At 41.3% G+C, this 25,835-nt stretch overlaps 1 protein-coding gene across 2 annotated transcripts in view; it reads right to left on the bottom strand.

The window, feature by feature from the left end:
- Positions 1–25,835, bottom strand: part of XPR1 (xenotropic and polytropic retrovirus receptor 1) — a 226,748-nt gene that overhangs the window by 158,463 nt on the left and 42,450 nt on the right. The window contains exon 2 of one of the 2 annotated variants that reach the window (XM_051857042.3): positions 25,584–25,635. The exons of the other annotated variant lie outside the window; for it this stretch is intronic. Within the exon in view, the coding sequence (XP_051713002.2) occupies positions 25,584–25,635 (52 nt within the window). The remainder of the gene's footprint in view (positions 1–25,583; positions 25,636–25,835) is intronic. 2 annotated transcript variants of the gene reach the window in all.

Raw genomic sequence — 25,835 nt, 5'->3', positions numbered from 1 at the left:
GGAGCAGGAGGTGGGATGGTTTGGGAGTGGGAGGGCGGGTATAAGGGGAAAAACCGCTATAATCCAAAAGTTGCACTTAAAATTTATATTTCTTAAATAAAAGCTTTTTATAAAAAAAGATAATAAGGGTACATTATTAACATCTTTATGTCAATAAATGTGTCAATTTAAGTGAAATGGACAAATTTCTTGAAAGATACTATCAAAATTCATTCAAGAAAAATTGGATAACCCAAATATTCCTATTAAAATCTTCCCACAAAGAAAACTTTATGTCCAAAAGACTTAGGAGTGAATTCTACCAAATATTTAAGGAAGAATAATATCAACTAATATAAACTTTTCAGTAAAAATTAGGAGGAAAGTTTCCCCAACTTATTCAAGAAGGTCAACATTTACCTGATGGCAAAACAAAGACAAACATACAAGAAAACACTCCTTGGATAAAGAATGTATCAGAATATAGATGTAAAAATCCTAGTAAATTCTTAGTAAATCTGATTCTGAAATACATAAAAAGAATAGGCAATAACCAACTGGGGTTAACTCAATTTAGCATTTGAAAATCAATCATCATAATTCACCATACTTACAAACTGAAAAATAAAAGCTTTATGATCATGTGGACTGAACAAAGTCCAACATCTCCTTACTCGTGATAAAAATTCTCAGGACACAAGGACTATAAGAGATGTCCACTTTGCAGCATTAGATTCTTCCTAGTTATACTGGCAGTATAACTAGGCAAGAAAAACAAATAAAAGGCATCCAAATTGGAAAAGTAGAGATAAAACTATCTTTTTAACAGATTAGCAAGTAACACAATCAGTGGTCATCATGGAAAATATGATAGAATCTACCTAAAAAGCTACTAGAATGAGCAAGTTTAGCAAAGTTTCAAGATATAAGATCAATAAATAGAGGGCAGCACTGTGTTACAGTGGGTTAAGCTCCCCCCGCAATGCCAGCATTCCAAATGAACACTGCTTTAAGTCCTGGCTGTTCCACCTCTGATCTAGTTCCTGCTGATGTGCCTGGGAAAGCAGCAAAAGATGGCCCAAATACTTGGGCCCCTGCCACCCATGTGCAGTTCCTGACTCCTCACTTCAGCCTGGCCCAGCCTCAGCTACTGCAGCCATTTGGGGACTGAACTAGCAAATAAAGATCTCTGTTTTCCTCTGTCTCTCCATCTCTCTCTTTTACTCTGGCTTTCAAATAAATAAATAAATATTTTTAAAATTAATATATAAAACCGAATTATACTTCCATATGCTAGCAATAAAGAACTGGAAACAAATGAAAGTCAACATCATTTAAAATAGCATCAAAAAGTATTAAATTTGTACTGATAAATCTGACTACAGATGTGGAAAACCCATATATCATAAACTATAAACCATTATTGAGGGGCCAGTGCTTTGAGTTAAGATGTCATCTGCAGTGCTGGCATTCCAAATGAGTCCCAGCTGCTCCACTTCCAATCTAGCTCTCTGCTAATGCACCTGGGAAACCAGTAGAGGACGGCCCTAAAAGAGGATGGCTCCTGGCTTCCAATCAGCCCATTCCAGCCATTGCAGCAGAGAGAAGATCTCTCTCTTTCTCTCTCTCTCTCTCTCTCTCTCTCTCTCTCTCTCCTTCTCCTCCTCCTCTCTCTATAACCCTGCCTTTCAAAAAATAAACAATAAAACAAAAAAACTCTTAAAACTCAGAAAAGAAAAACAATGTAACTTCTTAAACAGGCAAAATATTTTAACAGGCATTTCACCAAAGAGGAGATTTAAATGGCAAATAAAATGCTCAGTATCATTAGTCATTTTGAAAATGCAAATAAAGCCATAATGAGTTATTACTACATATGTCATAACTTATCAAACTGTACACTTCAAATACATGCAGTTTAGGGACAGGCAATTGGCACAGCAGTCGAGATGAAAGTGGGGATGCCCACGTGCCATACCACAATGCCTGGGTTTGAGTGCCGGCTCTACTTAGATGCCAGCTTCCTGCTAATGGGCACCCTGGGTGACAGCAGAAGATGGCTCAAGTACTTGGGTCCCTGACATGGGAGACTTGGATTGAGATTCAGGCCCATGCCTCTAAAGGCCAGTCCTGAGGCGTTAGAGGCATTTAGGGAGCAAATCAGCAGACGGAAGGTATCGCTATCTCCGTCTCTGTCTCTCTGCCTCTCAAATAAAATGAAAATAAATAAAAATTTCAATGTGAAAACATGCAGTTTATTTACCTCAGTAAAGCTGTAAAACAAAATCTGCTATCCAGGGAAAAGAGAAAAATTGCTTTTCTTGACATTTTAGATGCTTGTGAAGAATACAATATTTGAAAATACTTCATAAAGATGTAAACATTATCCTTGACAACTGCAAGGTAGACATTTCATTTGGGAGGAAACTTTTGTTTAAAAACAAATATTTCGGCCAGCACCACGGCTCACTAGGCTAATCCTCCACCTGCGGTGCCGGCACACCGGGTTCTAGTCCCGGTTGGGATGCCGGAGTCTGTCCCAGTTGCTCCTCTTCCAGTCCAGCTCTCTGCTGTGGCCTGGGAATGCAGTGGAGGATGGCCCAAGTGCTTGGGCCCTGCACCCCATGGGAGACCAGGAGGAAACACCTGGCTCCTGGCTTCAGATTGGCGCAGTGCCAGCCATAGCAGCCATTTGGGGGGTGAACCAACGGAAGGAAAACCTTTCTCTCTGTCTCTCTCTCTCTCCCTCTGTCTAACTCTGCCTGTCAAAAAAAAACAAAAAAACAAAGATTTCATTTTACAACATACAAAATTAAAGATTGCCTTTATGAAATACTCTGTTATTTTTAATTGCATATTTCAAAGAATACATGATTTCACATATTTATGGGAAGTAAACCACTTTTTCTATTTTCCTGGTTTTTTGAAATAGTCTTTTTTTTAAAGAATTTATTTTATTTCTTTATTTGAAAGGCGGAGCAAAAGAGGGAGAGAGGGAGAAAAAGAGAGAGCGATATCCTCCATCTAATGATTCACTCACCAAATTGCCACTACAGCCAGGTCTGAGCCAGACTGAAACCAGGAGCCAGGAACCCCATCTGGGTCTCCCCCAAATGTGGTAAGGAGCCCAAACACTTGGGCCATCTTCTGCTTCCCTTCTGCAATAACAGAAAGCAAGACTAGAAATGGAGTAGCCAAGACTCCAAATGACAGTTTAACACAATGTCACCACAATGCTGCCCCTGCCTCTTTTTTTTTTTTTTTTAACATGTAGGGGCAACAGGCACCAGTTGCACAAGAAATATAGGATTAAAAATCATCCTGCAAGCCAGCGCCGTGGCTCACTAGGCTAATCCTCCACCTTGCGGCGCCGGCACACCGGGTTCTAGTCCCGGTCGGGGCGCCAGATTCTGTCCTGGTTGCCCCTCTTCCAGGCCAGCTCTCTGCTGTGGCCAGGGAGTGCAGTGGAGGATGGCCCAAGTCCTTGGGCCCTGCACCCCATGGGAGACCAGGAGAAGCACCTGGCTCCTGCCATCGGATCAGCGCGGTGCACCGGCTGCAGTGCGCCGGCCGCGGCGGCCATTGGAGGGTGAACCAATAGCAAAGGAAGACCTTTCTCTCTGTCTCTCTCTCTCTGTCCACTCTGCCTGTCAAAAAAAATAAAAAATAAAAAATAAATCATCCTGCAATAAATTCTACAACTGAAAGGAAAATTCCTACAACTTAAAAGGAAACTTCTCTGAAACTTTGTATTTACTGATAAGATTTCTCTATTCAATTTATTTGAAAACCAAAGAGACAAACAGAAGACAGAGAACATTATAGACTGGTTCACTCTGCAAATGTATGTAATAGCCTGGGCTGGACCAGGCCAAAGCCAGGAGCAGGCAGCTAGGAGCTGGAAGGCTAATCCAGTTCTTCCACGTGGGTGGAAGGAACCCAACTACTTGAGCCATGCCATCCCCGGCTGCCTCTCAGGGTGTGCATTAACAAGAACTTGGAATCAGGAGCAGAGCACAAGTTTGAACCCAGGTACCTCCATAAGAACTAGGAGTGTCCCAAGTGGCATCTTAACTGCTGTACCTAATGCACACCCCTATACTTCAAAACACACAATGTATGTAATCACTGTTTATTAAATATACCAAAAACAGGAAATCAAAGACAGTTCTTCAGACCAGTCTTATAAATCACAGCTAAATGTGAAAGTCAGATGCTACTATCCGGAACAGTATGGGAAAACTCCTGGCTAGTCATTCTATCCATCTGATAATTCTGAAAATTCATTTTGTAATGTACATGAAATTAAATTTAATTTATTAACCTAAAAACAGTATCCTAATGACCAAATATAATGTCTTAGTCTGTGTCGCTTTTCTAAATTAATTTGACCTAATTGTTTTATTTAAACTTCTCATTACAAGCTGTAAAAGATCTAAATAAGAAATGCTAATTAGAAATTCCTCTGCTATCATTATCATGTTACTACTTTAGCATCAACAACACCACCACCACTGCCAGGGATAGAAAAGGAAACCATGAGGAAAAAACACAATATATGGATACTGAACACATCAATGAGAATTCTCAGAACAGTGAAAAATCTCTTCTATAAACAGAAGCTAAAATCTAAAATAGTTTGTACAAATGCCTGGAATTTATGTTTACAACAATCAATACTTTCCTTCTGTAAGGGTGTTTCCAATAAACATTGTGTAGGTTTACTGGACAATTTCATTAAAACCAAAAAAGGAAGCCAGTGTTATTGTACAGTAGGTCACACCACTGTATGGGGCACTGCCGTCTCCTATCAGAGTGTCAGTTCAGGTCCTGGATGCTGTTTCCAATCCAGCTTCTTGCTACTGTGCCTGGGAAAGCAGTGGAGGATGACCAAGTCTTTGGGCCCCTGTACCCATGGAAGAAGCTCCTGCTTCCTGACTTTGGATCGGCTCAGCTCCAGCCGTTGCAGCCATTTGGAGAGTGAACCAGCGGATGGAAGACCTCTCTCTCTCTGTGTCTCTACCTCTTTCTGTAACTCTTTCAAATAAATAAAATCTTTTAAAAAATTTCTGTAAATCATGTTTTCAGCTTAAATAATTCCCAATGAAGAATGCTTCTGTGTCTTGAGAAGACTGCCCAAGACTGTGAACATACTAAACACCACTGCATTTCAATGCACTTTAAATGATAAATTTTATATAATGCGAATTTCATGTATAAAAATGCTCCTATGCATACTCAGGATCGTATAGCTAATTAAAAACTAGGAATCTAGTTTTTCCAATATTCCTGAAGGGAACGTGTTCCTAAGTGTTGCCGGCATACAGCTGGGGGCCCCACACGGGAGAGGACCCAGCTCTGAGCATCACAAGAGAAAGCACAGTGCAGGCTCAACAGTGGCAGAAGTCGGCATCCCCCGGACGTCCCCCTGTGAAATCACCGCAAGACTGCGTCAAGCCCGGGTCTAACAAGGAACTCAGCTTACTAAATTCAATCTGCTTTCAGCTAGTAACACTGAATGCTGGAATAGACTGTTATACTAAAGGAAGTGCAACTTTTTAATTCATCTAATTCATCTGAAGTTTTCTACTGACTCTCCCCTAAATGTCTCATGTACTTGCAGTCTTTTGGTTTTGTCCTGTTACTTCTCTGTGCCTACAAAGCCGTCTACTTCAGCTATATAAATATTAACCGTGCTGCAAGACCTAATTCAAATTCCATCCCCTCCATTTATCACTCTCTTACACTTTCATTTATGAAAACTCTTTTTGGCTACTGTGAATTAACTGGTCCTTGAGGTATCCACTTAATACAAGTACATTGTGTTATTTTTATATTCTTAAAATTTTATCTCTGCTGTAAATTTATTTTTTAATTTTTTTAAAGATTTTTATTTTTATTTTTTACTTTTATTTAATAAATATAAATTTCCAAAGTACAGCTTATGGATTACAATGGCTCTTCCCCCCCATAACTTCCCTCCCACTCACAACCCACCCCTCTCCCGCTCCCTCTCCCATTCCATTCACATCAAGATTCATTTTCAATTATCTTCATATACATAAGATTAATTTAGCATATATTAAGTAAAGATTTCAAAAGTTTGCACCCACACAGAAACACAAAGTGTAAAATACTGTTTGAGTACTCGTTATAGCATTAATTCACAATGTACAACACATTAAGGACAGAGATCCTACATGAGGAGTAAATGCACAGTGAATCTTGTTGTTGACTTAACAAATTGACACTCTTGTTTATGGAGTCAGTAATCACCCTAGGCTAGGAGCCAAGTGCTTCCTCCTGGTCTCCTACATGGGTGCAGGAGCCCAAGCACTTGGGACATCCTCCACTGCCCTCCCGGGCCACAGCAGAGAGCTGGACTGGAAGAGGAGCAGCCGGGACTAGAACCCGGGGCCCATATGGGATGCCGGCGCCGCAAGTGGAGGATTAACCAAGTGAGCCACGGTGTCAGCCCCTGTCTGCTGTAAATTTATTTACATGTCAAGAGTAAATCAGGGGCCAGCGCTGTGGCACAACAGGTTAAGCCTCTGTCTGCAGTGCCAGCATCCCATATGGGCATTGGTTCTACTCCTGGCTGCTCCTCTTCTGATACAGCTCTCTGCTATGGCTTGGAAAGCAACAGCAGATGGCCCAAGTGCTTGGGCCCCTGCACCTGTGTGGGAGACCAGGAAGAAGCTCCTGGCTCCTGGATTTAGATCAGCTCAGCTCTGCCCATTGCAGCCATCTGGGGAGTGAACCATCAGATGGAAAACCTTTCTCTCTATCTCTCCCTTTCTCTGTCTATAACTCTCTCTCAAATAAATACAATCTTTTAAAAATAGAATAAACAACTTAGATTTACAAAAAAGAGTAAATCATACTTTATTTTTCAAGTGGAAATTAGCTACAGTCTTTTAGAGGGATGATGATACACTGTTTTACTAACATGCTAGAAATCTCCTACAGAAAAAAAACAGAAACAAAAATAATAAACCATAAAACATAATTTATCTTACTGTGACCTATCTTTGCAAAAGCATTCACAAAATCAGTTTCTTCATTTTCTTCTTGTAATCACCTAAAGATTGCTGTGAAAAGCCTAGTAAGAACATATTTTGGAACTGCAAAGCAATTGTGGAAAAACAGAAACTCTTAAATATATTTAATCATATTAGATTTCCAATGCCTTGTTTCAGAGTACAGACATTTCAGTCTCAAAGATTCATGGGCCTCAAGTGTATATGCAAAAGTAATTGCATGTGACAACCCACCACTATAAATTCAATTTCCTTTTCCAATCTCAATGATTGCACCTCTTGTAACAAGCATATAGCTGGTCAATTTCTCATCAGGAGCCACAAATTGGCACTCAGTCTCCTAGGTGATAAACAATGTTTCACCTCTCAACCTTCAGCTAAGAAAATGAAATTTTAATCAATACAAGTAGATTCCCTACCCCCACACTCTAATCCCAAAGAGGTTTATTTGTGGCTGCCATGAAGATTATTATTCAGTCCCAAGAATCATCACAGTTTACCTTTTCAGATAGAGCAAAGTGTACTTGCTAAAAATCTAGGCTTTTAAGAATGAAGTACTTTATCTTTAAACTTGTGGTGTTACCTTAGATAGGAAAAACCTGTCTTGCAATGTAATTAAGGATCTCGATATCATCCTGAACTACCCAGGTAAACCCTAAATCCAATGAAGAATGCCCTTAGAGGAGGACAGACAGACACGGCAAAGGGAAGAGGCGGAGACTGCAGTTCAGTGGTCACAAGCTTCTTGCCAACTATCAACAGAAACCCAAAGAAGAAAGAAAGAAAAAAAAAGAAGATTGTCACCCCAAAATTCTAGGACTGTAGCAAAAATGGTAACTTTAGATTTCTAGGTTCCAGAATTATGAGAATATTTTCTGCTGTTTTAAACCATAGGTTTGTGGTAAACTGTTACAGCAGTCACAGGAAACTAGTAGACAGGTGGGGTGTCAGGTAGGGAACAAGAGAGCTGGAAGACGTCCTGCAGTCTCTGTCTCTCACTCTGCACCCTAACTCCACCCCCCTGCATGCCAATTCAACACACCTATCTTTCCATGATGCACACCTAACTCTCCTGCAGCAAGAGGACCACATGACAAGCACAGGCACCCAGAGTTCCAAGTGGAGGCTCCATGAAAACTTTCCCAAAGGACATCACATGCACTAAACCCTGCTCAAACTACACCTGTTTGTGTATTCAATTAGGGCACCACCCCTACCCAACAAAGGCGTCCACAAAACTGGAGGGCATTCTCTCTCGCTCTTTGTCTTCCAGGCAGATTCTCCTCCTGGCATCCTCTCCTCACGGGCTTTCCCACACTCACTCTCCCTCTTTAAATAAATCCTGCTCTCATTGTTGCACTTTACTTATATCCCTACTTTGAATTCCTACCTCATGTTGGGGCAAGAAACTGGAATAAAATAGCCAGGAAACATATTCCCACAACAGCATGAGGGATCATCTACTTTTTCAATTATTGACTACATCTTCCCTCCTCAAAATGCTTCAAATGATTAGAAGCTGTTACTACTTTAAAAGATTTTAGGGCCCATTTTCCATCTTCTGCAATGATGCACACGTCGTGCTGGATAACGCCTATGCTCCAATTATACCTTCCTATGCCTCCTTCTGCCTGTCTCCAGGCCATTTTCTTCAGTAAACAGTTAAAGGCACCCACCCTTGTGTAATGACAAAGGGCACAAAGACAGACTTTCCTTACTCTAAATCCTGTCAACTTCAAGCTTTTACATACAGTCCAAATCACTTGTTTGAGAAATTCTATCTGAAATCATCAGATTCACTCATCTAGTGTATTATTTTTTTCTCTACATTGTAAAGTCTACACCAATAATTCTCATAATTTTTTTATTTATTTGACAGAGTTACAGACAGTGAGAGAGAGAGAGAGAGAGAGAGGTCTCCCTTCCGTTGTTTAAGCCCCCAAATGGCCACTACGGCCGGAGTTACGTCGATCCGAAGCCAGGAGCCAGGTGCTTCCTCCTGCTCTCCCATGCGGGTGCAGGGCTCAAGCACCTGGACTATCCTCCAACTGCCTTCCTGGGCCACAGCAGAGAGCTGGACTCGAAGAGGAGCAGCCAGGACTAGAACCGGTGCCCATATGGGATGCTGGCACCGCAGGCGGAGGATTAACCAAGTGAGCCACGGCACTGGCCCATAGATTTTGTTTCATGCTTTTTTTTTTTTTTTTTTTTGACAGACAGAGTGGACAGTGAGAGAGAGAGACAGGGAGAAAGGTCTTCCTTTACCGTTAGTTCACCCTCCAATGGCCACTGTGGCCGGCGCACCGCGCTGATCCGATGGCAGGAGCCAGGTGCTTATCCTGGTCTCCCATGCAGGTGCAGGGCCCAAGGACTTGGGCCATCCTCCACTGCACTCCCTGGCCACAGCAGAGAGCTGGCCTGGAAGAGGGGCAACCAGGACAGAATCCGGCGCCCTGACTGGGACTAGAACCTGGTGTGCCAGTGCCGCAGGCGGAGGATTAGCCTAGTGAGCCACGGCGCCAGCCGTGCTCTAATGTTTTAAAATTGCCCCTTCCCTAGTTCATGATCTTCCCTCAAACATAAAAAAACACACTTTAAAATTCACAGTGACTACATTATTTTTATAAGCAAAAAAAATTTTAAACACCGAACATAAATTAAGTACTCTACAGTATCACAAAGATTCTAAGTTTTTCTTCAAAACATTTTTTCATATCTTCCAGCTTCTTACCTGTATGCCATTCTGTTGTATTTATTTTTATAACAATTTTACTACCTGTTTACACCATTACCTAATGGCCTACGAATAAACCCTAAATTACACCTAATTTTCTTTCAGTGAAACAGCAGGGCTATCTTCAACTCAAACAGGAAGACTGCTTGCTCTTCATAAGCACAACTGTCCTACTAGTGAACACGACTGAAGTTAGTGGCATCTTCAAAGACTATGTCTGCTTTTGAAAGTAGCAATACTGGGGCCGGTGTTCTGGCGTAGTGAGTAAGGACGCTGCTTGTGGTGCCAGTATTTTATATGGACACCTGTTCACATCCCAGCTCTCTGCTGGTTCACCTGGGAAGGCAGCAGAGGATGGCCCAGGTACTTGAGCCCTCGCACCCACATGGGAGACCCAAAGGAGGCTCCTAGTTCCTGGCTCCTGGCTTCAGCCTGGCCCAGCTCTGGCCATTGCAGCCACCTGGGGAGTGAACCAGCAGGTAAAGGATCTCCTTCTGCATCTCTCCTCTCTCTGTGTACCTCTGCCTTTCAAATAATTTTTTTAAGACCTTAAATATTTATTAGAGAGGCAGAGTTACAGAAAGAGGGAGAGACAGACAGAAAGACTTTCTATGTGCTGGTTCACTCCCCAGATGGCTGCAATGGCCAGACCTGGGCCAGGCTGAATGCCAGGAGCCAGGAACGTCCTCCAGGTCTCCCACGAGGGTGCAGGGCCCAAGGACTTGGGGCATCTACTGCATTCTTAGGCCATAGCAGAGAGCTGGATAAGAAGAAAAGCAGCTGGGACTAAAACCGGCACCCGTATGGGATGCTGGCACTGCAGGCAGAGGCTCAACCTACTGCACTGCAGTGCCAGCCCCAAAAATAAATCTTAAAAAAAAAAAGTGAAATCTCAATGTTCTAAAAAAAAAAGAAAGTAGTAATGTGTTATCTGCGAGTTGCGATTCACCCAATACAAATGAATATGCAATCCTTTTCCAGCATAAACATGAAACTAGTGATCAACAAGGTACTTCCTTCAGAAATAACTCTATTAACCTACCTGACTTTAACCGCAAATCACTTCCTTACATTCTTTTTGTTTCTAATTGTTTTTGAAGACAGAGAGAGAGTAACACAGGGAGAAATCTTTCATTCACTGGTTCGTTCCCCAAATGCCCACAACAGGGGCTGGGCCAGGCCAGAGAGAATTCAACCCATTTCTCATAACTGAGTGGTAGGGACTCAACTTCTTGGGCCATCACCTGCTGCCTCCCAGGGCAGAAATCAATAGGAAGCTGGAATTAGAAATGGGGCCAGGACTCAAACCCAGGCACTCCTATATGAGATATGGGTGTCCCAAGGAGCATCTTCACCACTGTGCCAAATCCCACTCCTCTTTTCATTGTTTCTAAAGGATTTTTTAAAATATTTATTTATTTATGTGAAAGCTACAAAGAGAAGAGGAGGAAGAGGAGGAGGAAGGAGGAAGGAGGAAGGGAGGGAGGAGGGAGGGAATCTTCCATTTCCTGGTTCACTCCCCAAATGGCCACAATGGCCAGGGCTGTGCCAGGTCGAAGCTTCATCTGGCTCTCCCACATGGGTGCAGGGGTCCAAGTACTCAGGTCATCTTCTGCTCTTTTCCAGGCACATTAGCAGGGAGCTGCATCAGAAGTGGAGCAGCCAGGGGGCCGGCGCCATGGCTCACTTGGTTAATCCTCCACCTGCGATGCCAGCATCCCATATGGGCACCGGGTTCTAGTCCCAGTTGCTCCTCTTCCAGTCCAGCTCTCTGCTGTGGCCTGGGAAGGCAGTGGAGGATGGCCCAAGTGCTTGGGCCCTGCACCCCATGGGAGACCAGGAGGAAGCACCTGGCTCCTGGCTTCGGATTGGCACAGTGCCGGCCGTGGTAGCCTTTTGGGGGGTGAACCTCTCACTGTCTATCTGTCAAATAAAAAAAAAAATCTTAAAAAATAACAAAAAAAGAAGTGGAGTAGCCAGCATTTGAACTGGTGCCCATATGGGATACCCACATCACAGGCAGCTTAACTAAGGTAAGCCACAATGCTGGCCCTATAAAGAATGTTAAGGAAGAGCAAAATATTTCATTCTTAAGGAGATAACAATTACGCCAGCGCTGAGGCTCACTAGGCTAATCCTCCGCCTGCAGTGCCGGCACACAAGGTTCTAGTCCCAGTCGGGGCGCCGGATTCTGTCCCGGTTGCTCCTCTTCCAGGCCAGCTCTCTGTTGTGGCCCGGGAGGGCAGTGGAGGATGGCCCAAGTGCTTGGGCCCTGCACCCCATGGGATACCAGGAGAAGCACCTGGCTCCTGCTTTCGGATCAGCGTGGCGCGCCAGCCGCTGCGGCCATTGGAGGGTGAACCAAAGGCAAAGGAAGACCTTTCTCTCTGTCTCTCTCTCTCACTGCCCACTCTGCCTGTCAAAAAAAAAAAAAAAGAGAGAGAGAGAGAGAGAGATAACAATTATCTTGGTGGCTAGGTTCTTGTCAACCTCCACACACTTAGCCGTGTGTGTGTGTCTGTCTGTCTGTCTATGTATGATTATATTATTCTACTGAAAGACAGAGAAACATTCATTCTTCTATCTGCTGGTTCACTCCCCAAATGCCATGACAACCAAGGCCGGACCAGGCCAAAACCCGGAGACTAAAATGCCATCCAGGTGTCCCGTTTGGGAGGAAGGGGCTCAATTGCTGCAGCCATCACCTTCGCCTCGCAGGATGCACTAGCAGGAAGCTGGATCAGAAGCAGAGGAGTCAGAATTCGTCAAGCATGAGGATCTGGGACACAGGCATCAGAAGCAACAGCCTAACCCTCTGGGCCAAAATGCCCAGCCTCATATTTCTTTAATGGATCACAGAGAAGGTTGCAGTGGCTAAATAGGAATCTAGTACTTCATTTTGAGGTTAAATTCATCATTAGTATCCGGTATAGTCCTCTCATGGAACTCTTCCATGAAACAATATTTGAGGGGCTGGCATCGTAGCCCAGCAGGTGAGGCCGCTGCTTGTGACGCCAGCATCCCATGTGGGAGTGCTGGTTCAAGCTCTGGCTACAGTTCCACAGCAGCTTCCTGCTAACGTGCCTGGGAAGGCAGCAGAACATGGCCCAAGTGCTTGGGCCCACGTGGGAGACCAGGATGGAGTCCTGGCTCCTGGCTTTGGCATGGACCTACCCAGGCTCCTGTGGCCATCTGTGGAGTGAAACAGAAGACAGATCTCTCTCTATCCCTCCCCCCCATTTCCAAACCCTCCCCCCCCACATTCATTCTCTCTCTCTCTTTCTCTCTCTCTGATGCTCTGCATTTCAAACAAAATAAACAAACCTTTTTTTAAAAAGGATGTTTAAAAATAGTTTGTTAAGACACCATACTGACAAAACAACACTAACAGAAAAGCTGCTTTCCAGTCATTGACCAGCCTTAAATGTAGCAAATTAAATAAATATAAAATACATTTATTTCTAGGTCATAAACTCATGTAAAGAGTTTTTTTTACAGCTCTGCTTCTTGGCTGGCCATGTGATATTTCCTCCATATACACTCTACCATTGCCATCCACTACCCTTACAAAAGCCAAACCAATGGGGACACCAGCTTTGGACCTAAACCTCCAAAACTGTGAGTTAAATAAACCTTTCTTTTGAAATTGTTTACAGATAATGATGCAGGATAACCAAGTGAGAAACTGGGGGGAGGGGCAAGATAACATTGACATGTTATGAATGCACAAATTGACAGTAATCCTTCACATTTAAAAACTGCTTCATGAATTTTAAAAATAACAATTCAGTATTCCATCCTGCAGAACTAAAAAGCAAGCTCACATCTGTTAAAACAACAAAGATGTGGGGACAGAGGTAAGATGGAAGAAGATGCCTGAAGTGGACCCTGTCCATTCAAGCATATAATCAAAATGAATAATTTACCAGCACACTTTCATCTTCAATGCCACTAAGAACAGAATTCTAAGGAGCTCAGGGAGACTGTGACACAGCTGTTAACCAAGTAAAATAAGCAGAGAGACCCTAAACCAAAATCTTTCAACAAAACCTGTTCACAAGATTGGGGAGGTTACAGGGAGACAAAAAAGAAAAGCAATAGTCAGTCATTGTTCTTAACTATCTCTATTAACTCAGTTTCAGAAAATCAGACAGCTGTATTAAGCTAGCTCAATCGGAGTCATACTGAGCTAACATTAGCTATGTATCAAGAGGAATGCATTATAGTAAGAGAAGACAGGGAAACCAGCAAGCATTAGGTCTTTGCATTTTAATTCAAATAATTTTTAAAAATATGTTCCACTGAGGAGACAATGCAAAAAAAATTCTTCACCAGTTCACATATACCTTCTAAATCTATGCCTATTTCATTTATCTTTGAAAAAAGGCACACCAAACATGTAAACCACAAAAAGAAGCTGTTTGGCATCTTGTAAAATACATATACTATGCTCAGTAGTTTATAAAATATGATTTCTCAGCAGGACAACACAATGCCACAAAAATACATAATCTCTAAAACTAGGATCTCATATCATCTGCTTCCCTGCTTGTTTTAAAGAACGTTATGTATATCACTTCGGAAAGACTCTTTACAAAACTGTGACATCAGCAATGTAAAAACAACAACAAACAGTATGTAAAATCATTTACCCAGCAGGTAAAGTTCTATATCTAAAGATGAAAGATGAGGATAATTAAAAAATTTACATTTGTAGAAACACACACACACACACACACACACACACGTGAAGCATGCTGGGTTAATTTATTCCTTCTTTTTATTACTTTGGATTCAAGGGAGATTTGAGGTAAAGATTCACTTTTATTCTTACTCATTGCTGCGCCCAGTAAATAAGCTATGTGCCTGTTTTAGGTACTAGAGATAAAACAGTACAAGAAAGACAAAATTCACAGTCTCAAGAGACTTAGAGAGAATTTAAAAATCAATGTTTTAAAACCACAAGATACCAGAAAATAATCAATGTTATGCAAAGAAATAAATAAAATAGGGTGATCTAACATAAAATAACTGAGTGGCTACATTAGATTGAGTATTCAGTAGGCCACTTAAAAGTCAACAGCCATGGGGCTGGCCCTGTGGCTTAGCAGGCAAAGCTGCCACCTGCAACACCAGCATCCCATATGTACATTGGTTCAAGTCCCAGCTGCTCCCCTTCCAATCCAGCTCCCTGCTAATGCATCTGGGAAAGCAGCAGAGGATGGCCCAAGTGCTGTACCCATGTGAGAGACCCAGAGGAGGCTCCTGGCTCCTGCCTTGGGTCCAGCTCAGCACTTGCCATTACAGCCATTTGGAGAGTGAATCAGCAGATGGCAAATCTCTCTCTCTGTCTTTCCCTCTCTTTCTCTGTGGCTCTATAAAATAAATATTTGGGGGGAAATTTTTTCCAAATATAAATAGTAACACAAAAATATGGTTTATATCAAAAAGTTTCTATTCGCATATATCAAAGGAGATTAAACTGATAAGAAAAGGCAAACAATAAGTCTTTGAGTATTATCTACCTTATTTCTGAATATAGGCAATCCATAGTTATAACAGGACACTTACTTCAAATAAAAATAAAGACTTTTGTACAAGGTGACAGAGTTGGATCTGGCTCCCCAAACATACGCAGAAATTTAAACCCCAAGTCTTATGTTCATCAGTTAATGCATTGATCTTCATGGCTGATGGAGAGCAGAGGCTTCCCCTAACCATAGTGTCTGGGAGGTGGACCTTGTGGGAGTCCCTTCAGTCACTGTGGGCTTGCCTTTGGAAGGCCTTGGAGGATTGATTCTATCAACTGAGTTGTTTGCTGACTCTGCTCCCCGGGCTTGCCATGGAATCATCCTTCCACCATCCTGCAGCCTCATCATTTGCTTGTACCTGTTGGTACACCTGATGTTGTACTGTGAACCTCCCCCGATCTATCTTAAGCCAAAATAAACCCTTTTCCTAAGAAGTTTATCTCAAGTATTTGTTGCAACAACAAAAAGCTAACTAATAAATGCAAAATGGATTCAGGAAATTCACTCTTGAGGGAGGAATGAAATAAAATAACCATGAGTCTGAATGTATTCTGATAATAAAAATCAACATTCCGAATTTTCCAATAAATTGAAATTACTTTGTTTTACTGATTTGCTACTAATTGAGAAGTCCATTTTATTAATGAGCAAAAAGGTACCATCTTGAAATGTCCTACTAAGTTAAAAAAAAAAAAAAAAAAAAAAAAAACACACAAACACCTCACTTGTGTAAAAAAATTGTCGGGGCCAGCATTGTAGTGTAACAGGTTAAGCCGCCACCTACAACACTAGCATCCCATATATGGGCAAGAGTTCAAGTCCCGGCTGCTCCACTTCTGATCCAGCTCCCTTCTAATGAGCCTGGGAAAGTAGCATAAGCAGACCTGGAAGATGCTTCTGGCTCCTAGTTTCAGCCTGCCCCAGCCCTGGCTGCTGCAGCCATTTGGGGAATAAACCAGCAAAGGAGGACCTCTTTCTCTCCCCATCTCCCTCTCTTTCTCTATAACTCTTCCCTTCAAATAAATAAAATAATTTTTTTAAATTGTCTATGTTCAACTTATCAATTAAAAAAAACTTGTGCATACTGTGACTTTTTACTTTTTTAATTTTTATTTTTCATTCCATTTGAAAGGCAGACAGAAATGGAGATCTTCCATCCGCTGATTCACTTTACAACATCCCGGGCTCCAAGGATTGGCCAAGCCAAAAGCCATTGCTAAGGTACAACCAGCAAGTTAAAGGTTAGGCAGGCTGGAACTCTGGAACTCTTGTACCCCTCAATGTAACCCTATCTCTTTAACTACTGGTTGGATATATCCATGCTCCGGGGATGCACCTGTGACATCCAGGAACAGGGCACATGCTCAGATTTCACCCCAGCTGTACATCTGATTGGGATACTACCACCTTCCTTATAAAAAGAGGCAGAAGGCAGGAGAGAGTTCTCTCTCCACAATGGCCATTCGTGGACAGACTACTCCCACTTTCACTTAAAGGTACTAATCTCGGGGTTCTTTCCTCTCTCTCTCTCCCTCTTTCTCTCTCTCCTGTTCATCGGTAACAATTTGGCCCACTCATGTCAGATATTTCTCTGTGTGGGGTGGCCCATGTTAATTCCTTCACTGTTAAATAATTCTGTTCCTATCTGCACAGGATATAAGTCTCTGCTTACAATTTTTTATCTCTGTGGGAAACAAAAACCTGGATTGGAAATTAACATGTATTACCCACATCACCAAGAGTCCAAAATTCAATCTGGATTAACCACATGGGTGGCAGGGACCCAGTTATTTGAGCCACCATGTAATGCCTCCCAGGGTGTACATTTGCAGGAAGCTAGATCAGAAACAGAGGTACCTGGACTTAAACCATGCACTCCTGACATGGGATGCTGATGTACCAAGTGGTGGTTGAACCCACTGAAGCAAAACACTTATGTTTAATTTTCTGTTCATCATTGGATAGCCAGTAAGTTTACAGAGTTCTTAAGATCATTAATAAGTTGATTATTTTATTACTATAAAGGAGAAGTTTTTTGTTTACACTCAGATTACCTAGAGGTATTTATTTATTTGTTTGAAAGGCAGTGTTACAGAGAGGCAAAAGCACACAGAGAAAGAGAGATCGATATTCTAGCCACTGGTTCACTACTCAAATGGCTGCATCATGCTAAAATCATGCATCATGCTAAAATAAGTGTCTTCTTCAAATTTCACACTCTTGAAATGGATTCTCTGGACCTCTGCCACCCACATGGGAGACCCAGTTGGAGTTCTAGTCTTCTGGTAAGAGAGAATCCCAGACCTGGCTGTTTGTACTCATTTGGAGAGTGTATCAGTGGAAGGAAAGCTTCTCTGGCTCGCTCGCTCTCTCTCTCTCATCCTGCAAATAAATACTTCTTTAAAAAAAAAATCTTAAAATTTAAAACCAACATATGTGGCATTTGGTTCACTCCCCAAATGCCTGCAAAAGTCAGGGGATAGGGCCAGGCCCAAGTCAGGAACCAGGAGCTCCACCTGGGTAACCCACATGGGCGGAAGAGGCCCAAGCACTTGAACCATCATCTGCTGCCTCCAAAGGTGTCCATTTGCAGGAGCTGCATGCTTTATTATTTTTTTTAATTTATTTTTCCCCAAAGAAACCATTTATTTAATGAGTACAAATTTCATAAGTACAACTTCAGGAATATAGTGATTCGTCCCAACCCCACTCCCACCCCACCTCTTCCCCTCTCTCCCAGTCCCAATCTCATTCTCCATTAAGAAAAGAAAAAGAAAAACTGTTCCTCAACAGGCAAGACAAGGGCTGTTCAAGTCATTGCTTCTCAAAGTGTCAATTTCACTTCTACAGATTTCCTTTTAGGCGCTCTATAGTTATCACAGATCAGGGAGAACACATGATATTTGTCCCTTTGGACTGGCTTATTTCACTAAGTATGTTTTCCAGATTCATCCATTTTCTTGAAAATGACTGGATTTCTTTTTTTATGGTTGTGTAGTATTCCATAGAGTACATATCCCATAATTTCTTTATTCAGTCTTCTGCTGACAGGCATTTAGGTTAATTCCATGTCTTAGCTATTGTGAATTGAGTAGCAATAAACATGGGGGTGCAGATAACTGTTTTATTTGCTGATTTCATTTCCCTTGAGTGAATTCCTAAGATGGGATGGCTGGGTCATGTGGTAGGTCTATATTCAGACTTCTGAGGTATCTCCAAACTGTTTTTCCATAGTGATTTTACCAGTTTATCATTCCCACCAACAGTGGATTAGAATATCTTTTTCCCCACATCCTCGCCAGCATTTGTTGTTTATTGATTTCTGTATGAAAGCCATTCTAACTGGGGTGAGGTGAAATCTCATTGTGGTTTTGATTTGTAACTCCCTGATGGCTAGTGATCGTGAACATTTTTTTTTTTTTGTACCTCTTGGCCATTTGTATTTCCTTTTGAAAAATGTCTGTTTAAGTCCTTTGCCCATCTCTTAACTGGTTGTTTGTTTTGTTGTTGTTGAGATTCTTGGTCTCTTTTTATATTCTGGTTATTAATCCTTTATCAGTTGCAAATAATTTCTCTCACTTGGTTGGCTGCCTCTTCATTTTCCTGAGGGCTTCTTTTGCAGTACAGAAGCTTCTCAATTTGATGTAATTCCATCTGTTGATTTTGGCTTTGACTGCCTGTGCCTCTGGGTTCTTCTCCAAGAACATTTTGCTGTGCCAATGTCTTGCAAGGTTACCCCAATGTTCTCTAGTAATTTGAAGGTATCAGATCATAGATTTAGGTCTTTAATCCATGTTGAGTGGATTTTTCTGTAAGGTGTAAGGTAGGGGTCCTGCTTCATACTCCTGCATGTGGAAATCCAGTTTTCTCACCACTAGTTTTTAAAGAGACTGCTCCAGGAATTAGTTTTAGCTTCATGGTCAAATACAGTTGCTTGTAGATGTGTAGACTGATTTCTGCTGTCTCTGTTCTGTTCCATTGGTCTATCCATCCGTTTTTGTACCAGAACCAGGATGTTTTGATTATAACTGCCTTGTACCATGGCTTGAAATCTGGTATTGTGATGCCTCCAGCTTTGTTTTTGTTGTATAAGATTGCTTTAGCTATTCAAGGTCTCCTGTGCCTCCATATGAATTTCAGCATCATTTTTGCTAGATCTGAGAAGAAGGTCTTTGGTATTTTGATTGGTATCACACTGAATCAGTAGACTGCTTTCAGAAGAACAGACATTTTGATGATATTGATTCTTCCAATCCATGAACATGGAAAAATTTTCCTTTTTTTTTTTTTTTGTATCTTCTTCTATTTCTTTCTTTAACGTTTTTAATTCTCATTGTAGAGATCTTTGACATCCTTGGTTAAATTTCTTCCAAGCTATCTGATTTTTTTTTGTAGCTATTGTGAATGAGATTGATCTTAGAAGTTCTTTTTCAGCCATTGCATTGACTGCGTATACAAAGGCTGTTGATTTTTGTGTATTGATTTTATATCCTGCTTCTTTTACCAAACTCTTCTGTGAGTTCCAATAGTCTCTTTGTGGAGTTTTATAGATCCCCTATATATAGAATCAAGTCATCTGCAATTAGAGATACTTTGACTTCCTCATTGCCAATTCAAATCCCTTTTATTTCTTTTTCTTCTCTAACGGCTCCAGCAAAAACTTCCAGGACTATACTGAATAGCAAAGGCAAGGGTGGGCATCCTTGTCTGGTTCCAAATCTCAATGGGAATGCTTCCAACTTTTGCCCATTCAATAGCATGCTGGCCATGGGTTTGTCATATAAATTGCCTTGATTTTGTTGAGGAATGTTCCTTCTAAAACCAGTTGCTTAAGAGTTTTCATCATGAAAGGGTGTTGTATTTTATCAAATGCTTACTCTGCATCCACTGAGATAATCATATGGTTTTTGTTCTTCAGTTTGTTAATGTGATGTATCACATTGATTGACTTGTGACTGTGGAATCATCCTGGCATACTAGGGATAAATCCCACGTGGTCCAGGTGAATGATCTTTCTGATGTATTGCTGGATTTGATTGGCCAGAATTCTGTTCAGGATTTTTATATCTATGTTCATCAGGGAAAGTGGTCTGCAGTCCTCTTTCTCTGTTGTATATTTTTCAGGTCTAGGAATTAAGGTGATGCTGGCTTTATAGAAAGAATTTGGGAAATTTCTTCTCTTTCAATTGTTTTGATTAACCCCAGCAATGTCTCTTGCCAGGTAACCCAGGAGTCCTGATCCTGTGGAGCCTCCCACAGTGTCCCAGCCACACTCTGAGTCCTCCCACACAGCCTCAGTGTGTTTTCACAGTCCTGGCACACAAGCCTCCCACACTCACGAGCACCCAGCCCTTTGTCTGTTCTCCCTACCAGACTCAGGAGTCTACACTTAGCTAGTTGCAGACACAAGCTAGCACATCTGTTACATATGTCCAAAATGGCACCTGCTCTCTGTCAGCTTGTTACAGGACTCCTTTGCAGGATAACTGGAGAGAGAGAAAATATGAAAACCCTTTGTTTTTTATACTCTAGTCTAGTGGGTACACTGTCCCCCGCAGGGATCCAAGCCAGATTCCCTCTAGGCTCCCCCTGCAGCTTTTTCACCAGTGGCTTGGCCGGCTGCAGTCTGGTCTCACCTTGCTCTCCAACGCTGGTGCCAAGACTCTCAGCAGGTGGATACGAAAGCTGTACACATGATTGCCCTCCATGTAGGTCCACTGTGTTCCTCCTTCGAGTTTCCTCCACTTTTTCCTCCCTAACTCTTCCCTGAGATTGCACTCTTTCTTCTTTTGACTCCAGCAGCAAGCTCCCTCCTTACTCTGCCATCTTAATCCACTCCCCCATAATGCGGGAGCTGAATGTTTAACGGAATAATTCTACCTAGGTAAAAGTTAATTGGTTTGTGGGTGGATTTTTTTTTAGTGTTGTTTTTTTGAGAAACTTACCTGTCCTCTTTTCCCAGGATACTTCTGAAATTAGATATATATTATTTATACACTATAATTAATTAGCCAATTTCACTTTTTAGTTGTGAATTAATTTCAAGGGAAGCTTAAAACTTCATTTTACCATTTTTTAATATAGTGCCTTTTATTTAGAAATATTTCTGGCCAGCGCCGCGGCTCACTGGGCTAATCCTCCACCTTGCGGCGCCGGCACACCAGGTTCTAGTCCCGGTCGGGGTGCCGGATTCTGTCCCAGTTGCCCCTCTTCCAAGCCAGCTCTCTGCTGTGGCCAGGGAGTGCAGTGGAGGATGGCCCAAGTGCTTGGGCCATGCACCCCATGGGAGACCAGGAAAAGCACCTGGATCCTGGCTCCTGCCATCGGATCAGCATGGTATGCCGGCCGCGGCGGTCATTGGAGGGTGAACCAACGGCAAAGGAAGACCTTTCTCTCTGTCTCTCTCTCTCACTGCCCACTCTGCCTGTAAGAAAGAAAGAAAGAAAGAAAGAAAGAAAGAAAGAAAGAAAGAAAGAAAGAAAGAAAGAAAGAAAGAAAGAAAGAAAGAAAGAAAGAAAGAAAGAAAGAAAGAAAGAAAGAAAGAAATATTTCTACCATTTATTTATTTATTTATAAAGATTTATTTATTTATTTGAGAGGCAGAGTTACAGACAGAGAGAAAGAGTGAGAGTGAGAGTGAGAGGTGAGAGGTGAGAGTGAGAGGTGAGAGTGAGAGTGAGTGAGAGAGAGAGAGAGAGAGAGGTCTTCCATCCACAGGTTTACTCCTCAAACAGCTACAGAGGCCAAACTGGGCCAATCCAAAGCCAGGAGCCAGGAGCTTCTTCTGGGTCTCCCATGTGGGCACAGGGGCCCAAGGACTTTGGCCATCATCTGCTGCTTCCCCAGGCCACTAGCAGAGAGCTGGATCAGAAGAGTAGCAGCCAGAACACGAATCAGCATGGCAGGCAGAGGCTTAACCTACTACGCCATGGTGAAGGCCTCCTCTACCATTTATTTCTGATGGAAAAACATGAGAACCTTGACAGTTAACCTAGGTCACAGAATTAAAAAATCACTGGCATCTACTTCAAAGGGACATTTAAAGATCATTTTGCCTAAATGTCATTTTAGATTTGTGTGACCTAAGACCAATTTAAAGTATGACTCAACAGTGACAATCAGAATGACCAATGCACTATGTGATAAAATGGAATTCCAGAGATTAAACTAATATTAAAACATAAAACATCTTAAAGATTACAGACTTATAGGTGAGCTGAGTTGTTGAGTTAAATGGGAGGCAGATCCAAGAACCACTAATTTATGGTATACTTGATTTTTAAAATGAAAAGAAACTTAACTAGCATGAAATGTTTTAAGTGTTAAAAGTTTAACATCATCCTATCTTAGATTTGGATAAATCTGCATGTGTTCTATTATTTTAAAATAAATGCTAAACAAAAGTCTAGAAATATAAACTGGTAAACAAAGATAAAATACAGAAATTATCACTTTAATGTAATACCATTCAGAAGATATTAATATAAAATCACAAAACAAATGAGAAAACAATTAGGTTTTTTAGTAACTTTTCCTAACCCCAATATTATACAGCACATTCCCTTAAACATTTTCCAATACTTTCAATTGTCTATTGCTTCAAAAAGGTAAAACTCATGTTAAAAAGAATAAAAGCCACATGGCTTTATGGTATGTTTTTCATGAAAGTAAAAAGAAAAAACAAGTACAGAATCATCCCTTATGAAAGCAGCAGAAGCTCCTACATAATCAACCTATAAAACTCACTCTATCACAGGGTTCAAAGAAGTTAATGCCTCTAAGCAAAGAGATAAAGAAAATTCTTAACTATAAATAGCTGTCATTTTGAAGATACATTCCCAGAATTCAGTTTTTCTCTAATAAGAACAGAAAGTAAATGAAAAAATTATTTGGAACATGCTCCAGCATGGAGGGGATGAATAAATATCATCATAAGTTTCAACAGAGGGCATTTTGTTTACAAACCAGATGATAAGACTTTAAAAATAACAATAACAGAGATAAGTAGCCCTACCTTGAGAATAAAATTAAAAGAACCAATAGTAAAGCAACTTATGAAGGGCAAGGAATCAATTTAACTACCATGTAATTTCATTTTTCTTATATTCTTAAAGGAAGTATTCTTTAGGGCACATAAAATAAGAGATAACCCAATAAAGAACAAAGTATTTTGATAAATCTTATGTGTCTCACACTGAACAGCAGAGAATTAAATATAGCATAGTACAAAATTCAGCAATACATTATAAAGTTAATATGTAAATACCAATAACCTGGTTTAAAGTGGTAAGGGGAAAGATTTTATGTTAGTAAAAATCACATTTTTAATTCAAAATGGTTTGATGGAAGTTGTATATTTCTTTTAGTTTTTTTAAAGATTTATTTACTTGAAAGGCAGAGCAACAGAGGAAGAGACAACATGAAAGATTTTCCATCCACCAATTCGCTTCCCAACAGCCACAGCAGCCAGGACTAGACCATGCTGAAGCCAGGAGCCAGGAACTCCACCCTGTCTCCCATCTGGGTTACAGGGCTCAAGTACCTGGGTCATCATCCACTGCCTTCTTAGAGCCATTACAAGAAAGCTGGATGGGAAGCAGAGTAGCTAGGACTTGAACCAGAGCTCTGATATGGGATGCTAATGTGGCAAGCAGCGGCTTAACCCACTGCACTACAATGCCAGCCCTGGAAGACATATATTTCTATGTCACTGAAGACATAATATTTTTAAGTATAGGTCTACAGTTTTATTAAACAACTTAGACATATCTTGTATGTCTTAAAAATAAGCCTCTTATAGCTTGTCACTACAATGATTTCAAAAACTACTAGTTTGATAGCGCATAAAGTTATTACTCAAATAAAAATCTAAAATACATTTGATGTACACTTTTTCACATTCATCTCCCCTGAAAATATCTGATGCAGAATTTTAAAAGAACATCCAGCCTCAGAGGCAATACTCCCTCAAGAATAACTGGTAAAGAAGGAGCTAGTGAGCAGAAGCTGAGATAACAGAAAAGGTAAGATCAATAAAGATAATTGAAGAGATAACAACTGCCCCCAGGTCATTGTTTTAAGATGGTCAAACTGTGCGCATGCATACATAAACATTCTTAGATGGTGCACACACATGCCCACACACACACAAACATGCTCCACTGAATTCTAAAGAAATGACATCAATAGAAAGGAAAAGCTATGTTAAGAAAGGAAGGAAAGGAGAAAATAAAAATACATCAGAGGAAGAAAGCAAGTCACAGAAAGAAATCTGACTGCATCAATATGTGTGATTCACAGTCTTCAAGTGGCATTAACACATAATAAAAGATTTATTATAGGTAAATGCAAGCTAGACAAAAGAAAACTATGAGTTAAAATATAAAATAATTGGGGCCGGCACTGTGGCACAGCGGGTTAATGCCCTGGCCTGGAGCATCCCATATGGGCACCAGTTCTAGTTCCGGCTGCTTCTCTTCCAATCCAGCTCTCTGCTGTGGCCTGGGAAAGCAGGAGAAGCCCCTGCACCAGTGTGGGAGACCCAGAAGAAGCTCCTGGCTCCTGGCTCTGAATTGGCGCAGCTCTGGCCGTTGTGGCCAGTTGGGGAATGAACTATTGGATGGAAGATGGATGGATCTCTCTCTCTCTCTCTCTCTCTCTCTCTCTCTGCCTTTCCTCCTCTCTATGTGTAACTCTGACTTTCAAATAAATAAATAAATCTTAAGAGAAAAAAAAGTCTTTATATATATATGTATGTATGTATGCATATATAGAGGCCGGCACCGCGGCTCACTAGGTTAGTCCTCTGCCTGCGGCACCAGCACCTCGGGTTCTAGTCCCGGTCGGGGTGTCAGATTCTGTCCTGGTTGCTCCTCCTCCAGTCCAGCTCTCTGCTGTGGCCCAGGAAGGCAGTGGAGGATGGCCCAAGTGCTTGGGCCCCTGTACCCGCATGGGAGACCAGGAGGAAGCACCTGGCTCCTGGCTTCGGATCGGCGCAGCGCCGGCCGTAGCAGCCATTTGGGGGGTGAACCAATGGAAGGAAGACCTTTCTCTCTGTCTCTCTTGCACTGTCTAACTCTGCCTGTCAAAAAAAAAAAAAATATATATATATATATAAAATAATTGTAATACATATTATCCACTATGGCACAGTGCTAGCCCTCATGTAACATATTATCAAAAACAAGAAAGACCCATATAATATGGCAGGTGTTCATAATAGTTTTATACTTCGTAGTTTAAAATCTTTCCTTAAAAAGTGGTTTTCTGTGACTGAACTTGGGAGTTGATTCATCTTACCTTCCACAGAAGGTGCCTGGTCCTGAGCTGAATACAGCATATCCTTGAAAGCCTATTTAGAAAGAGAAAAGCAATACATATAATCCTAAGTAAACTTTATATTGATGGCATTTGAAGCTAAAAAATTCCATTTTAATATCCAAAGACTACATATTGCATCCTGCATTGAAAATTTAATTAAATACTTTAGTTTTAAGAAGCTAAAATCCAAATATACTTTCACATCAGTCCAGCACTATCTAAGATGGAAGC

Source organism: Oryctolagus cuniculus, chromosome 7 (assembly GCF_051225735.1).
Source record: "Oryctolagus cuniculus isolate XC-2025 breed Fujian yellow rabbit chromosome 7, ASM5122573v1, whole genome shotgun sequence".
Lineage (NCBI taxonomy): Eukaryota > Metazoa > Chordata > Mammalia > Lagomorpha > Leporidae > Oryctolagus > Oryctolagus cuniculus.
The sequence above is the reverse complement of the archived record's forward strand: the minus strand, read 5'-3'. Positions and strand labels throughout refer to the sequence as shown.